This window comes from Caloenas nicobarica, chromosome Z (assembly GCF_036013445.1).
Source record: "Caloenas nicobarica isolate bCalNic1 chromosome Z, bCalNic1.hap1, whole genome shotgun sequence".
NCBI lineage: Eukaryota > Metazoa > Chordata > Aves > Columbiformes > Columbidae > Caloenas > Caloenas nicobarica.
The window spans coordinates 47,904,477-47,919,075 of record NC_088284.1 but is presented as its reverse complement, the minus strand read 5'-3'; the positions used below and the strand labels follow the sequence as shown (position 1 = coordinate 47,919,075).

The following is a 14,599-nucleotide window of genomic DNA, read 5'->3' as shown; positions in this document are numbered from 1 at the left end:
AAGCTCACAGAGAGGCATGCCTGGAGCTGCAGAAAAGTGCCTAAGTCAAGAGGCAGGAGGCATTTGTTGTAGGGACTACTGTAGCTGTACCTGCTGAGACGCTGAGTGTGATGGATTTGGCTACCAGACATGGATGCCCAAAACAGAAAAAAAATGCAAATAACAAAAGAAGCTTTACTTTTTATTGAAAATGTAAAAATCATGTGAATCATGTACAATATTTTCTCATAAGGAAAATTTTAGCTGTTTCATAACGTTTCACAAAACTGTAAAACAATTTATTTTTATAAAGACTTTTTCATAAAACAAAGATCAAACTAAAGTAGTATTACAAAGCTATTTTCTAAATTGTCAACAGAGAACCGAAATTGTTTAACAGATTAATTCATAAAAGTGGCAGGAGGAAGGCCTCTTCAATTTGTAAATCTGTAAGAGGACACACAAAGGTATAGAGGGGCATGGGGGTTTTGTTTCAAAATGTTAAAAATCAAGTGACATATTAAAATAGTACAGACGTGGATTCATAGGATGGTACAAGTTCTAGGACTGCATTTCTCTACACTAGCTCAAACAGTGCAACAGTGATTCAGTGTAAATCTCTACAGTGTTTCATTGATTCAATACTTGTGTTCAAGTATGAGTCCATAAGAATGATCTAAATCCCTACTTAGCTATTTTAATTTTCCTGTTTACAATATAAGTTACAGTAGAATATCCCCTTTAGTGTGTTTCTAAATGAACTGAATTCACAATACATTCTGTAATAAACTGTTCAATAATGTTAGCTTACTCACCTCAACATCTGTTGCAAAATACACAAGATCATTCTGACTCTGAATGCCAAAAATATAATAAAATTAAAGAGGGCTTTATTTCCATATACAACAAAACTATTTAGCTAAATTAAAATAAATTCAAGCTAACATGATTTTTTTTTTTGGCAAGAGAGAGATGACCCTATTGAAAATAAACATTTAAAATACTAGTTACTATTTTTTAAAAATTCTGATAAATGTATCCAAAGCCATACATATAAAATTAATTATGAAAACGTCAGAGGATAAAACAAATTGGCTGTCTAACCAAAACAATTAAGGATGTCTGGCAGGCAAAAATAAATTAATTTGATTAAATTATATGTAATCTGATAATATTTGGTCTGAAGAAGGATGTGTGTGTGTGTGTGTGTGTGTGTACACGTGTGTGTGTTTATAAATAATAAGATTGCAAAGAGCTGAGAGCCAGTCAGCCTGACAGAGGTCAACTCTTTTGTTGCATTTTTTGCGCATAAAAGTCCCTGCAAGTCTCACAGCACCGCTGATACCACCTCATGTCTTGACAGAGGTTCTTCTCTCTTATCACTCTGCAGTACACAGGCCACTGGTCTCCCAGGCACTTGAATGTTAAAGCAGCTGTGAAACAACAACAACATATCAAAATCAAATATACATTACTGTTACATTTATTAGTGAAGAATCAGGTAGCAAAGGTGACAATGACAGCAGAAGTGTGTGTGGGGAAGGGAAAGGAGATTCAGAATGGACATGAGGAAGAAATTTTTTACAGTGAGGGTGATGAAACATAGGAACAGGTTGCCCAGAGAGGTGGTAGATGCCCCATCCCTGGAGACATTTGAGGCCAGGCTGGATGGGACTCTGAGCAACCTGTTCTAGTTGAAGATTTTCCTGCGCATTGCAGTGGGGTTGGACTACATGACCTTTGAAGGTCCCTTCCAACCCAAACTGTTCTGTGATTCTGATTCTGTGATATTCAACAAAAGAAAGAAAGAAAAAAATCCTCCTTTTAAAGCCAGCTTAATTTGTAAATTGGATTAAGTTGTATTGAAGTTAATTTGTTTAATGTCATGTAGCTGTTTCTCAAGAGAGACTGAAATCCACCTTTCTGCCCTATACAGAGGCAGGCTAAGGCTGGGGCCAGGGCCAGGTGTGGGCTGCAGAGCCGGGTTCAGCAGAGCCAGGTCCAGTAGACCCTCATGAAGCAGCAGCTCCAGCTGAAATTGCCCTCAGTCTGAGACAGAAGCTGCCACTGGAAAAACAGGAGGCTTCAGCTTGAATAATATTAGAATGGAGTTCTCAATGACACCTGTAAGTAGATTTTTTAAAATCAGAGGCAGGTAGGGAAATGTAGGGATAAAAGCATGGAGACTGCTGCTGGTTTTCCAATTCAGCTTTTGATCAAGAAATCATGACTCTGTGCCATGTTGTCAATGAATGGAAACTGAACAAAACTACATGATCTCTTACATCATCTTTCTTTGTAGGTTAAATAATCTACTAGTCCTTTAATTTTGTGAGGCTTCTTTGTTCAAAGGAACAGAAATACATTGTCTTGCTAGCTTGAAAGCTACAGATGCCATGCTATGAGGCACTCTTGTAAAGTCTGAAGACAGCAAGTCTCATGGTACACAGTGCAAATCCGTCTTATCTAGAAAAATGAAACTTGTGGTATGGAATCAATGACTGTTGAAGTATTGGCAAACATACTTGTGCAGGCCCAATTATTGCATTTTGTGCTTCTCAAATGCACAAGTACTGTGCATTTCTTACCTTCCTGACCTTTTTATCCTCTCTAAGTACACTCAAAATTTGTGGGTTTATATATATATATTTTAGTTTTTTAATTGTCTTCCAATACACTAGTCTGACTGCATCACCTTCTTTTTAATCACTCCAATAGGTCTTCCCTCCTCCATGTTAAAGTCAGGCTATTAATCCCTATCTTCCTGTCTTTCAGTTCTTCACCCAGTTATTCATGTTGGTCTATTAGTAGTCTGTTGCTACTTTCTAACTCTGAGAATCCCTAACTACTACATAATGTATTTTTGAGATATTAATGTTTCTATCAGACTGGATTCTGACTCCTGCTCGATGGGGTTGACCCCTAGATTACTAACATCAGGGACAACATAGCTCAATCTTTTTTTGTGCACTTCACATTAAGTCAAATTTTAATGAATCTGAGGCTGTATTTTTTTGTGAAGCTTTGTGGTTCATTTTACTCTGCGACACAAAACTATTCGTACCTCACCAGACGGAGAGTGTCGGTGATGGTGTGATGGCCTCTAGCTTCTGAGAGATCGGTTGAACAAAGAAAGATAAATTACGAAGGGCAACCTTACAACAGTGAAATAGCAGAGGAGAAAGCCATAAGCAACAGCTGCCACGTTGTCCAGCAAAAGTAAACAATGACTACTACACAAATGTTTAAGGGTTATAAACTTCAAAAAGAAATATCCTTCACTGACTCAAAGGAGGGATTACATACAGCCTGAAATGTTAGACTTGCTTTCCATGCAGGAGTAATCTATTTGACAGGGGGGTTTATCTTAGCAAGGGCTCTGGAAAATCATCTGGAAAGGGTATGCTGTCTTAATGCAAGCCTTTGAATATTCCCCAGTCATGCTCATGAAGCAGATTCAAGTTTTAGGGAGCTAATGGTAAGACCATCATCAACAATCCACTAGGAAATAACAATTAACAGAACTAACAGTTCTGTAGCTGTGCAGTAATATAATTTGCTGAAGATCAACAGAGGCTTGAGTTCCTCCAGGAACAGCAAATCTCTTCATGTTAGTAATTTTCCTTCACACATCCTAATCCATCAGGCATAGACTGTAGACATCTGAACCAAAGACAAGTGGAAAGAGCTATTTGTATCTGAGGAACAAATAAGGGCCTCCTTGATCTCACAAATATAATGAGAACGTAGTTTGCAGAGCTTTCAAAGAAAAAACAAGGTATTTTGTCATGTTAGAAATGCTTGATAAAATTGAGTGGACAAATTATATAGAAACTAAATTCTTAGCTCTAATAAAAACCTATTTTCATCTAGGACGTTTTCTGTCCGTAATACCACCCAGTCCCATAATATAGTCCTTCCTTGGATAGCAAAACCCTTCACCATTTCTGAGGTACAGTCCCTGATGTACATACTGGAAAACTGAGGCAAAGAGATGAGTCTCTGCATAGAATTTACATCTCCTGAGCCCTAGCCCTCTGTTTTTAAACTGGGATTGTCATTACTCTATGGAGAAAAAGAACTAAGAAGATATTTCCAGCAGGAATGTATCATTTTGACTGCTTACCTAACCTGGGTGATGTTATTGTGTTAACATTAATTTTCTCATTGCAGGCATGGAGATGACAGGGTCTGTAGGCTGCAGGCTTTTCTGAGGAAAAGCATTCATTGCCATGCCTTCCTGTGATCTTGTGCATGCACTGGATGACTCGGGACTGCATCCCTTTGCCACAGGTGACAGAGCACTGGAACACACAGAAGACAGATATTCATTGGAAAGTTATTTTTGCCAGTAAACATGAAGGTGAGATGCCAGTTCAGGTGAAGTCGGTAGCTGTTTCTTCAGTTGTCAGCATTCCAAGATTTCTGCCTTGCATTCTGTTAGCTAAATGAAAATCAATTTAAAAAGCACAAATACCTTGGCAGTATTTACTGAAGGACTGATTCCAGCATTCTGTTTCTGTGAAGGTCCATTTTGTAGAGCCTGAGATTAAACTGAAATGCACCAATATGCCTGAAGGACGCAAGGGCTCTTCTCCTGTATCTGTATCCTAATTTACTCTTGTTAGAAATGAGGATGATGGAGGAAAATGCTCACAGACACTGAGAGAGAAGCATTTTTGATTAAGCCATTACTTCTGCCAGTAAAATAGCGCTCTTTCTACTAGCAGAGTATATGCCTCTTGTCTTTGTGTCACAGCTTCACATTTCCACGTGTCCCACAAAATAAATGTGCATAACTGAGGCATGCCGCCTGGCCTTTAATCAACCTTCCCATCTTGTTGCCACAGAGGATGAAGTGAGAAAATAAACAGCCGAGCACTGTGATGATGGTAATGTTCTATCACAGTAATGTAACACATTAGTATGAAAACTCAAGGATTGCTGTACAGATGCATACAAAACTTATTCTACACCAACAAAATATATTGTTTCCCCTTCACTGATTTTCTGAACAAAATTTCACAGGGCAAGAATTATTTTTGTGTCCCTTGTCATATGTTCTATTGCTTTAAATACAAAATCATTTAAAAAAATATATTGCAATGTGCTCCTACCTGCTAATGATTTTGACTCAAGTACCCATAAATTTCATGAAGTTTTGGAGAAATTTACTATAGAGGACTGTCCTGCTTTTGTTAAAAACAAGACCAGTTTCCCTTTTAGTGAATTTTCCTTTCAGCTAAATTCTTCTAAGTAACTGCACTTTTCTGAAATTTTGCCTGCATGATTTGTCAACATTGTGCTCCAAAGACTGATTAGATGACCAATGGAATACTGAAGAAGCTCATGTTTAGATTTATTGCTATGACAGCCAAGAAGACTGATAAGATACCACATACCCCATAATTGAGAGGGGCATGTTTACAGGAGGGGCAGACAGGACAGGTGACTAAAACTGACCAACTGAATATTCCATCCCATCCACATCATATTAAGGTGGGAGATCACGAGGGTCTCGCTCTCTTCGACCATGGCCGGCATCTAGAGAGGACCCTGCTTGTTTGCCTGTGATCCTAGGCCCAATGGCCCTGCATCCCAGAATCCAGTTCTGATTTGCTGTGAAGTTCTGCCCATGACTTCTGGGTGCCTGCCCTGCAGTGCTGGAGCCACGCCAGCTCTGCCCACCACAGGAGGGGTTAAACACTGCTCTACCCCGGGACACTCAAGATTGGGTTTTGTATATTTTGTATATATATTCTCTATTTATTAGTAACATTAGTAAAGCCTTTAAACCGTTTCCAACTTGAAGTCTCTCTTCCTTTTTCCTTCTTATCACTTTTTCTTATCTAAGAAAAAGGGTGGGGGGATGCCATGGTTTATTGTCACCTTGCTTTAAACACTGACAGATTTAATTGGTGGCCCGTACGGGGAAGAGAGAATGTACAGGGAAAGAGAAGTGGTATGGGGAAAGATAAGAGAAACCATGACCAGGACATTTTCAAATACTAATCAATTTCTTGCAATGAATGATATCAGCACTGGCTGAAAATGTATGCCACTGCTACCCACATAATCCTGCAAATATTTTTATTCTAAAAAATTGGAATTACATAGTCAGAACATATTTCCTTGGGAGGCTTCAAGAAGGAGCTGAAAAACATTGAAATGAGAAAGACAAGGAGAGGGTGTTATAACAAAAAAGGTTTCCCAAACATCCTGTCTCAGGATGGAGATGAAGAAGTACAGTTTTCCGCAAAAAAAGAATAAATTTTGAGTGTAGGATACAGTAAAGGGGTTTTTACCCTTTAGTTTTGTTATTTATGTGCTTTTGAGTGACATTTTAAACACTGTTACTTGGAGAAAAGATTTACACATGCTAAATGGTAAACAGACGGCTTGCACATAAATATGTACATCAAGAGAGGTAAGACTCATGTCTTTTGGACTCATGAGACTTCAAGAGAGGTACAAGACACTAGGATACACACTTAAAGGGTGTTTTCACAAGGGACTGAACAAGGTCCAAGGCACACTTCAACTTCTAACCACATTAAATCAAATGCTGGCGTTCTATAGAGGCAGCAAGTGGACTTGATTTTACTTTTGTATATCAGGAGTGACTCCGTAAAGTCAATAAAGAACTACAATTTCTTGCAAACTTAATCAGGTACAGCCTGCATGACCCAAGGCATATAAAGACATTCAGTTATGAATACATAATTTTCTACTCAATAGCAACTACAGCTTTACCTATGAAAAAATATGCTCATTTTCGTAAGTAAAGGAGGGAATGCAGCTACCACTGAAGTATTTTCAAAGTAGAAGTCTGTAATCAACTTAGAATTTAGTAAACTGCTTTCGAATTTCATGAGAAAAAGCCTCTCAATAGAATTCCTTTTCCTGAATTCTCTGCCTTTTCCCTGCGCAGCTAAAAATAATCTCATTTCCTATAATGGCCAACATGATGCACATGGTAAACGTGTACTCACACATACACATACCTAAATTTAATCACCAATAGCAGCCAGAACATTGATCTTAATCTTACCAAAATTCCAGCCAATTCTTGGATTCCTCTCTTCATTATTTCAGAGAAGTTTACCTTTGGAATATTTTAATGGAACAGCAAGTGAAACAATGGAATAGCAAAATTAATTAAAAAAATCTCAACCACTCAAAAAAGCCCTAAACCTGAGAATGAAGGAATTACGAAGGTAGTATTACGATGACAACTTGATGAAGATAGTGAGGTGAAGAGAATATTTAAAGATTACCAGAATGATATTAATTTAGAGTAATTTTGCACACACTATTGTATTTTCTCCCCTTCAGTGAAAAACTTGCATGTTTATTAATGAAAGCGAGAGAACATGCGAGCTTGCAGTATGTATGTATCTTCTTTTATCAGATACAGAGGAGGAGGAGAAGACAGGCAGGTGGATCCGGTACATAAGACCTAAAAATAATTTATCTGCCCTTAACCTTTGTTTATCTTAAAATGAGTAGGTGCAACCTAGCTATCTGGAGTACTGGAGGGAGAATGGGATTTGAAGACACTAGACTTCTGCTGACAAAATGGGCTCCAATGTTTTATCTGCTAATTGATAATGCATAGCAATTAATGTATGCAGCTGCCTTTGTCAGAGCACTCAGGTGGCAGTCACATCTCTATATCAAATGAACTCTGGCCCAAAAGCTTCTCGTGACTGCAACTGAGAACTACATGCAACAAGCAGACAGATCTCTCTTTCGACTAATCAGTGTTTAGGCCCTGAGTTTCTATGCAGAATTTGGCAAGACTTTGGCATTAAAATCTTAATAGTTGAATTAACATCCCTTTAATGACTGAGCAGATACTAGCCTTTGTGAGATATTTCAAAGAGTGTTAGCAAGCATTGCAATGTACTTTTCTATCCAAAGACGTATACATCTTACAAACGAGCCATTTTAGTCTTGCATGACCTACTTACTAGCATTCTAGAGGAAGAAACTGATACTAAATGATGATAAAATGAAATGTCTCGGTTCATATAGGAAATATGTGGCAAAGCAGGAAATAAAAAAAATTGCCTTCTGATTTATCTTCTTTTCGCAGAAATGTACCGATTTTTAACTTTGTATTTATTCTTATTTTATAAAACCCATTACAAAATCTTGAAACATGATTGGTGGAAAATGTGAAGAGGCAAGGCTACTGCTCTGACTCACAATCCAAAACTTTCAAAGACAGTCTGACCAGTTTACAAGTATGGAGAGGTTTTTCCAAACCACCAGTGCTTTAAAATCAACCAGACATCTGAAAGTCAAGCTGTGCTCTTCCCTGTTCACACATCAGCAGCACTGGTTTCGTCTGACTTCAAAATTAAGAATTCTACTGACTGGAAGCCAGAAGATTAAAAAAACGAAATCTTTTTACTGTATCTATGTTATCTCACATTCAAAGTAGTATGGAACAGTATGAAATAGAGAAAACACACTTCAGGTATAGCATTTAGCAGTGCATTTGCTAGCTACACAGATAAAGACTGAGACTCCTCTTCGTCTTTATGAAGGGGTCTTAAACCTAAACTTCTGCTGCATACACACCAGCCAACTGCTGGTATAACTAAGAGCAGACCCTGAATATTAGAGGATAAAAGGCATCCATAATATTTTTCTTTTTCACCCTGTAAAGGTATGGACTTAGTCAAATTTCACTAGGAGACACCTCAGCTGCTGCAAACCAGCTAGATGCAATTCAGAGCAACAGCTCTGACCATTGTTTTGATAGTCATTTTACTGCATATGCATGTATACATTCTAGCTGCAGCAAACTCTTCAAAAACTGTCTCCTAAGCTTGCCTCACTTTTTGATTTCTCTCACTGAAAATATTCAGCCTGAGGCAAATACCTCTCGCTGGATGTGCAGTTGCCACATTCTAGGTAGCACTTGTGGTATGTAGCTAAAGTGGCATAGCTTCTATATACTTCTGGACTTTCCATGTTTGAAACTGTAACAAAACTTTCACCTTACAAGAAACAAAAAATACTTTCACTTTTACATATCAAGCAGTGAATTCAGTCAGAAAATTATCTGTCAAAACTGCTTGTTTTCCATGATTTTATATACATATGGATTAATATAAAGCTTATGTATATAAAATTTACAGAAAACACCCACTCCAAACCAATCTGTAGTAACTTGCATCAATTCTGCAGATCCCAGATTAACTTCAATCCACAGTTTTTATTACTAATCAATGCAGGATACTTTTCTATAGCTCTTCTTCCCATGCCCTCCCACCTCCCACCTTGCACATGCTATACTTTATTTTTGTGGTGGTTAATTACATTTTACTTCTGACTGTTCAGATGACCTACAACTTAAGGCCATGTAGCTGATTATTGAAAATTCCTGTAGGACAACTGTGTTTGTAGGTTTAGACTAAATGTTCTAATACTCAGCCAGAGGTTTTTTTATGTGGCTGTTAATCTGTGCATTTTGGACACAGTCCTAAAGGTACTGTAGAACCGTTCAAGCAGCAAGACATGTAAAACATTCCTGTTAAAAATTACGAAAAAAATATTCCTGGATAAATATAGTTAACAGCTTTTTTTTTTTTTTAATATTTTCTTTTCAAATAAAATCTACTCATCCTGTTTGAATTTTGCCCTACTTTTGAACTTCTTTTAGACATAATTTCAAGGACAGAAACTTAGGTGTTAAATATAACAATCCTTATGCTTGGCATGCACACCCGTTACCCAAGATTCCTTCTTTCTGTTCCCTGCCAAAGATATATATTCTGGAGAGAACACATACTCCCAAGGCCAACAGCTGAGGAAGGTGCTGTAATGCCTTAGCTGCTTCCAGCTGGCCTTCATAAGAAGTAGGAATTCCTAAATTAAGGGAAAAATTGTCACTGGCAGACAGTAACGGTCAAAATGCATCTTTCTGCCAAGACAACAGGCAATCACTGCAAAGTCTGATACAATCCACAATGAAAAACCCAATCTGAGACAACATTAACAGAACTCACTTGTACAATTTATTTTCAAGAATAAATGGATTGTTCAGTAAAAGGTTTTTACAAGTCTAAGTAGCATTCGAAGTAGAGAGGGATGTGCTCATAAAGAAACTCAGTGATGAGTTCTACTGGAAATTATTAGCAGAGCATTCCTAATCATTTATGTATAGGTTCATCAGTTCCAGCATTTAAGCTGTTTCAACCTTTTCATAAAGTGAGTGTGAAACAAGGATAGCAAGCAAACTTCAGCAACAAGATTTATATTCCCTGACATGCTTGCCATCTTTTCATGTATGAAGTTTGCTTTTGAAGGCAGGTAGTAGATAGAGTGTATTTTTTTCAACAAAGACTTTATACTGAGTTTAGCAATATTCTTAAAGGTTACTAAATAAAGCAAATAATCTGCAGTTTATTTGAGCTTTTTTTTTTTTTACTTTTTTTTTTTTTTTTAAATAAAAGCATTTGTGTATGAAGAAACTAATACGAAAAGAGCGACTAATGTATCCAAACATAAAATGGAGTCTGACTCCTCCCATGCATCATTTCCAGGAAGGTCTTTCTGTCTCTCATTTCTGACACACCCAACACCTCAGTATATGAATGCCAAATTTAAAATTCAGAACTTATGCTAAGTTCAGCTGAAAAAATTCTGTTGTTAGTCTCTCCTAAGTTTAGCAAGTTTAGTTATTCTTATTAATATTTTCTTTTCTCTTTCTTTTCTTTTCTTTTCTTTTCTTTTCTTTTCTTTTCTTTTCTTTTCTTTTCTTTTCTTTTCTTTTCTTCTCTTCTCTTCTCTTCTCTTCTCTTCTCTTCTCTTCTCTTCTCTTCTCTTCTCTTCTCTTCTCTTTTCAAATTTGTTTTCCCTCATCATTTTTGTTACTAGCTTTTCTTTCTGCAGTAAGAATTAGTAATGGATAAGATGGGGACAGACTTTTTAGCAAGGTCTGTTACAATACAATAGGGGGCAATGATTTTAAACTGAAGGAGGGGAGATTCAGGCTAGACACAAGGAAGAAATTTTTTACAATGAGGGTGGTGGAACACTGGAACCAGTTACCCAGAGAGGTGGTAGATGCCCCATCCCTGGAAACATTCAAGGCCAGGCTGGACGGGGCTCCGAGCAACCTTATCTGGTTGAAGATTTTCCTGCTCATTGCATGAGGGCTGGACTAGACGACCTTTGAAGGTCCCTTCCAACCCAAACTATTCCATGATTCTATGATAACTGTTCAAAAGAGACAAGATTTTAAACTAAGACAGACCAAGCCCCAGCTCACCTTTGATAAGTTGGGCTAGAGACAGGGTTCTTATGTATGAAACACTCTCCACCTCATCTCAAGAATCTGGACTTTTCTTTTCTCTTTCTCTTTTTTTTTTTTTTTTTTTTTTTAAGTCTTTCTCAGTTTCCCATGCAGAACAATTCAGTTGTTTGGTGGATGCTGTAAAACCGCCTTTGGTAACATGACAAGATGCAACTGAAAGTTTACCAGTAAAATTTGGTTGAGGAAAACCCCGTACAATTTGGTGTAATATGATTATTAATGAAACAACACAAAATAAATAATTTTTTCAAGGACAGTATATAAAAATCTACACTCGAGAATATCGTTACTCATTTATTCCGAATGAACAGTGGGGTTTGATAGGTTTCAGTCTTAACGGACTCATTGGACTCAGCTTGGAAGTAGTATATTCATATTTGAAACTCAGGCTCAGTTCCCCAATATCTTTCTTGGATGAACTAGTGAAACAGTCACCACTTCATGATTTAAAAAGCTTCATTTTCCCAGTGAAACTAGTTTGTTTTGTTAGGACACTTCAACTTATTAGCTCATTTAGGAAGCCTGCTTAGAGAAGTACTGGTGGAACAAGAATCTCCTCAGGCTCAAGGAAGGCTCATGCCGCAATATACTTCTCACTGGACTGTGCAAGGAACAGGTAGAAGACCCTCGAATTCTGAAGGGAAAATTTCTTGCAAGGATAAGAGTTTTCCGATGTGGAACATATGATAGATTTGGATCCCTCTGGAACCAGAAGAAGAGCAAAAGGGAAGGGATTTTTTTTCTGGTGGATTCTTCCACCAGCTTTAAACAGACATAAAAGCCTTTATCATGAAGTTTTTAATTTCCTCCACATGCAGAAAACTGATTATGATTGTATTATTAAAAAACCAAACCAAACCAAACAACCTAAGATAAAAGTTCCTGAAAACTTCAAGGTGAAGACCAAACTTCAGCATTAAGCTGCAAAAATTCTATGTATGGCAATCTGGAGTACTGATCCATAAAAACAACAGACTGTATTACAGCCTCTCATTCCCACCCCACCCCCCACATCAAGCAAGATATCAGCATTTTTCTCTCATCATTAATGAGCTATGTTTAAGCATGGACAAAAACTGTAACACCATAATAGATATAGGAAGCCATGTTTCTCTATATGCTCCAGATGTACTTTACTTTCACAGCATTTTCCATTTTGTATTTATACTTTCTATAGATCCATATTTAACATTATATTTCCATGCTTCCTGGTGATGTGAAGCCTTAGCTTTTATCTTCCCAGTTCTGTAAATTGTATTTCTTCTTCATGGTTTTTAAAGGCAATACAGATACAAAGCTGAAACCAAATATTCAATTTGATTTTTTCGATAAAATAGATCTGTGATGGTTGTGATATTCTGAGATGAGGGAAGTGAAAGGAAACTGTATAAGCACCATTTCTTTAGGATCTCTACCTGCCAGACAAGGAAACAAACAATTCCAGTCAACAGCACTTTTACAGAACTATGGCTTGTTTTCAATGTCTTTATGGATATTTTATCAATTCTAAAGATGGAAAAGGTTTGCCTAAGGCTGTATATTATTTTTAAAGTAAGCCAGCAAAGAAACCAGAAGGAGACCATTATTTGTTAGAATCAAGTGATGAAACTGGTTGTATAGATGCAACTCATAACTCTGTAAGAGGATTCACACGTAGTGGATTAGACTTCATATTATACAGCCAACACTTCATAAAAGGTTCTTTATATGGCATACTATATATTTTACTGCCATTAGCTCTTAGTGATGAAAAAGACAATATTACATCTCACACTTTCATATCTGAGATATTACTGCATTATAACTATCAAACATGCAAACAAGAATCTGGAAGCTGGTAGATTTGATGACCTCATAATTACCTTTATCTTTCTGATGAAATAGTTGGAGTACATCATTCTGGACTGATGAAAATAAACTCTTAAAAAGAATTTGAAATATTAGCCTTTGAGTATATAATTTAATGTTAGCATATCTCACAATGCTGACCTGCTGTTCCATAGGAATAGCTCATCAGCACCAGAATTAAGGGATTATGGCATTTCTGATGAAAAGAAGATTCAAAGAATGCACTAAGGACATAAAGAAAGTGTCATAGGAGGGAAAAAACCTCCAAGAAACCCTTTTCTCTTCAAAATTTCTAATATTTTATCTATTTACTTTTCAGAAATTAAAAAAATGTCAAAAAGCTGTTTTGTATTACATAAAATCAAGCATTTGCCTTTAAGTGGCACTCCCAACTTTTTCCAGTAGTATTATAAGTAAAAGAAAGAGCTCATCCCTAACAAGGACTGTACTTCTATTCACTATATCTACCAAATTTTAAATCATGAAGATCTGAAGTGATAGCACATAACACAGCTAAATGGATATGAAATATATAAAAAAACCCTGGCAACAAATTGAGAGTTTATGAGGAAACTGAACCTAAGGACTTTTTTTTAAGCTGAAATACCATGATCCCACATACGAGTCATTACTTTTGAAATAAAAACCTTCAAAGAGAAACAGAGAAAATGAAGTAAAAAATAACTTAAAACTATCAAAACCACTTCCACCGGTTAATTTTCTCTTCAGAATATCTAAATGCATTTTTAATTGTCAGAAAATGGATTTCCAGAAAATTATTCTAACTTTTTTAACAGTAGGAAAACCATACTAAAGTGCAGCATTTCCATTATGTATGATGAGGTCACCCAAAAGCATAACTGTCCTGAGGGAGCTGTCAGAGAGCCAGCAAACAGACAACGTTGACCTGAGTTGTTGTCCTGTGATAAACTTACCAAAGAACGATCATTACTTTTGGGTGAACTCTGTTTTATGTCAACTTTATTGGAAGTATTTGTGGCAAGATTAGATGAGGGAAGTCTGGAGATTAAACATAAAGCTATGAACAACAGCCTGAAACAGCATACATAAAGCAGAAAAGTATTTCTTAGAGTATTTTAAAATATGTAGTATTACCTGTAATTCTTTAAAACTGGTAGATGAATAATGTTAAGTAGCTATTCTGATTCTGTCTTGCCAGTCAGAAATCACAGGATTTAATTTGAAACAATTATTTCAAAAGAAATTTTCAAGAATTAGTTATAAATTATATTTTTAAAGTATTTTCAGCTAGCAACTAGCTACAAGCTAGAAAACAGTAAAAAGTAATAATCACACAGATTAAAACAAAATAACGAAAACCAAGAATAAGTACTTTTGTGACAAAATGAGGACTTCATAGACGATCAAGTTTATCACAAGAAAAAGCAGTATTATCTACATTAACTGTATGAAAGATAG

At 36.6% G+C, this 14,599-nt stretch overlaps 1 protein-coding gene across 1 annotated transcript in view; it reads right to left on the bottom strand.

Annotated features, from left to right (window-relative positions):
* Nucleotides 1-1,110: 1,110 nt before the first annotated feature.
* ADAMTS19 (ADAM metallopeptidase with thrombospondin type 1 motif 19) overlaps nt 1,111-14,599 on the bottom strand; it is a 148,542-nt gene continuing 135,053 nt past the window's right edge. The window contains exons 23-24 of the mRNA XM_065656283.1: nt 4,106-4,283; nt 1,111-1,412 (exon numbers count right to left, since the gene is read on the bottom strand). Of these exons, the coding sequence (XP_065512355.1) occupies nt 1,261-1,412; nt 4,106-4,283 (330 nt within the window). The 3' untranslated portion in view covers nt 1,111-1,260. The remainder of the gene's footprint in view (nt 1,413-4,105; nt 4,284-14,599) is intronic.